The sequence below is a fragment of the Poecilia latipinna genome, unplaced genomic scaffold (assembly GCF_001443285.1).
Source record: "Poecilia latipinna isolate Pla-1442-1.1 unplaced genomic scaffold, P_latipinna-1.0 Scaffold2898, whole genome shotgun sequence".
Lineage (NCBI taxonomy): Eukaryota > Metazoa > Chordata > Actinopteri > Cyprinodontiformes > Poeciliidae > Poecilia > Poecilia latipinna.
The window spans coordinates 45,390-48,299 of NW_015115514.1; the positions used below are offsets into that span (position 1 = coordinate 45,390).

A 2,910-nucleotide genomic window follows, 5' to 3' on the forward strand; every position below is an offset into this window, starting at 1 on the left:
AATGTACCTTGGCTCAAAAACGGTTGAAAAACACTGTCCTAAATGAGGGTAGAATTCTACTAATATCAAATTACAAATATCACTTCAGGTGATATTTAACAAAGTTCTGAGAACTTTAATAACTTTAACTTCATCAATAATATGAACTGTGTAAAGCTAAAGTTTTAACAATTAGTATTGAAAACAATTTTAGCATCATAAGTCAAATAACTTTTCCATAAATTTAATAACAGTAAATAATTTGCAGAACATCAGAAAAGGACAACTAGCACACCAATGTTGTTACAAATGTATTTGTTTGTTACCAATCTAAGACATAAAACATATGTATTAATTGTATTATTTATTCCACACCACTAATCTATACCTTACCCTAGTATATCAATAGTTATCTAGTACTTAATTGACTTTGCTCCTGATTTTTTACTTTAATGTTTAGACTATCAAGCAGGAGAAGACAAGGTTCAGTTTATCCTCAAATACCTTAGAACTATTTGTTCAAGAAAGAAAAGAGTTATAATTGAGTAAAATAATTGGTATTTGTAGGACATCTATTTTTCAATTCTTGACAGAAAATATCGACTCAAAGCATAGCATGATTGTTGACACCAAAGATTGTTTAATATTAGGGGAAAATAGATGCTGCACAATGAAACATTTAATCCAATCCAGTATTTCTTAATGAATGACAGTGAAATACCTTGAAATAAATGCAACTTACATATTGGTTTTCACATGACTCAAGAAATACAATGAACTCTACATGTAGTATGTTTGGGCTGAGTACAAGAGATAAGGGTTGAGTTTAGAATTTGCTGATGAAAGTGAGCTGTTCTCATGGGCGTGTCGGCGATAGTAGCGACGGAGTGCAGGACTGGTTGGATGATGTTGCCTCACATGAAGGAAGTACTCATCAGGCCGGCTTGAGGTATAGCCACAGTCCTCACATACAAAGATCTTAGAGCGTCTCTGTCGGTAGGCATAGTGCTGGTGAACACCGTGAATCTTTCTCATATGGGACTCCAGAGAGCAACGTTGTGTGAAAGCTTTCTCACACAGCTCACATTTGTAGGGACGGATACCTGCAGGAGGGAGAAAAATAAAGAATAAAACATAGTAGTACTGTCACCTGTGGTTGTTGTTTAATCTTTTTTCAACCAGTTACCTTTTGGCAGTAAGTTAGGTCATAAAATATTTGTCCTCCTGAGTCTGAGGTTTATCAATGCACACTGTGGACTATAGAAGATACTACAATGATTCCTGGAAACATTACCATCAATGAATGGATTCCATATCACAGAGGACTAAAGTATCTAATTCAGGAAAAAAAGCTGTAATAATTTCAAAAAGTTCTTGACCTTGATATTCAAATGTAGTTTGTGCATAACGTTTTCTCAAAATTAACTTGTGAATTTCCCCCAAAAAAGGTCAGATAGACATATTGCAGCAAAAATCTATAATAGAGAGTTCCAATAATGTGATTAATCTTGGCAACCACAGGGGGAAAAAAAAGTTGCATCTTGGTTAACTTAGAACAGTATCCAGATTTAACAAATTCCAGGCTTGCAACTTTTCCTCCATCCCCTGGCCAGCACACCTGAATTCGCTCAAAACCTCTCCCTCAGCTGGCTGGTTGTGGTCTTTATATGCCTTCCTCATTTCCTGGTTGGCAGGTGTATAAGAACTTTGTGTGTAGTGTGGAATCAGCAGCAATATGACCGGCCTTCCTTTGCAATCTGCTAACATTGACCAAATCCAGGCCTGGGAGCTGACACCCATAATCAGCTGGGCAATTTTGGAGCTGCTATATCACACAGTCATACTGAGAAAGACGATGTCCTCAATCACAGCTCTGTTAAAGTTTCTGAGCAGCTGAGGGTAGAGTTCAGCACTTTCCTGAAGAAGAAGAGTCTTTGTTGGTCCTTCTTCTCCAGAAAAGACATGTTGTGTGACCAAGACAGGTCAGAGGTCATGTGGATGTCAAGAATTTGATGTTACACACAAACTCCCCCCTTTGATGAGGAGAGGTGAGCAAAGTCTGAAGTTAAAAAACTAAAACTGCATTGAGCAAGGATTAAATTATCAGCATCTGTTCAAGATTCATCCCTTTCACTTCATCACAAAAAGGAAAACTGACCAATATAACAAATGTTACAAAATCTGGATGTTTTAATATAATAACTTTTTTCTTTAGTTGGTCTTCTATTCCATCGTTATTTGAAGCTGTGAACTCCAGATGGTGAACCATATGTTCTATTACTTTCCTACACATTTTCTCATTCTCTGTGAAGAGAATATAAATTATTTTTATATAAGCAATTGAAATCTCTAACCTGTGTGTGTTCGCATGTGCCTCTTGAGGTCAAAGGTGTCATTGAATCCTTTGCCACAGAATCGACAGGGGTGTCTCTTTACAAGACTGTGGCATTTGAGGTGGCGTGTCAACATGCGCTGCAGGGGAAAGATTTTGTGGCACAGTGAGCACCCAAAATCACCTGAAACAGGCGTACTGCGAGGGCGGGCCTGCAAGAGAAACACTAATTTAAGAAAGTTGATTATAGAATTTTACAGGATTCATTTCCTGTTATTATGAAGAATTGGAACTACATTCCATTGAGGTTTACTATACAGTGATTGCAAGGGTCTCTGTTCTCTGAGCGATTCACTGGCGGAGCAGATTTATTCCTAAAAGATGGATTTATAGAAGATAGGTTTATAGTTGATTTATTTAGAAAGAACATGTGTCCAAGGCTGTATGAGGCCTTGAGCAAAGTTTGACTTGGGGGCCCTTCTTGCTGCTAAAAACATCAACATCTTTAACAGCTTCTTTGTTGGACTTAGTGAAATCTGGGAGAGGGGCAGTAGTTTAGTTGGCCAACCTAAAAAGCAATAAGTTATAATTGCAGTTTA

The 2,910-nt window shown here is 37.3% G+C and overlaps 1 protein-coding gene across 1 annotated transcript in view; it reads right to left on the bottom strand.

Annotated features, from left to right (window-relative positions):
- Window positions 1-355: 355 nt before the first annotated feature.
- The window catches only part of LOC106939522 (transcription factor Ovo-like 2), a 12,616-nt gene continuing 10,061 nt past the window's right edge, over window positions 356-2,910 (bottom strand). Inside the window, exons 3-4 of the mRNA XM_015021926.1 lie at window positions 2,334-2,523; window positions 356-1,082 (exon numbers count right to left, since the gene is read on the bottom strand). Coding sequence (XP_014877412.1) covers window positions 760-1,082; window positions 2,334-2,523 — 513 coding nt within the window. The 3' untranslated portion in view covers window positions 356-759. The remainder of the gene's footprint in view (window positions 1,083-2,333; window positions 2,524-2,910) is intronic.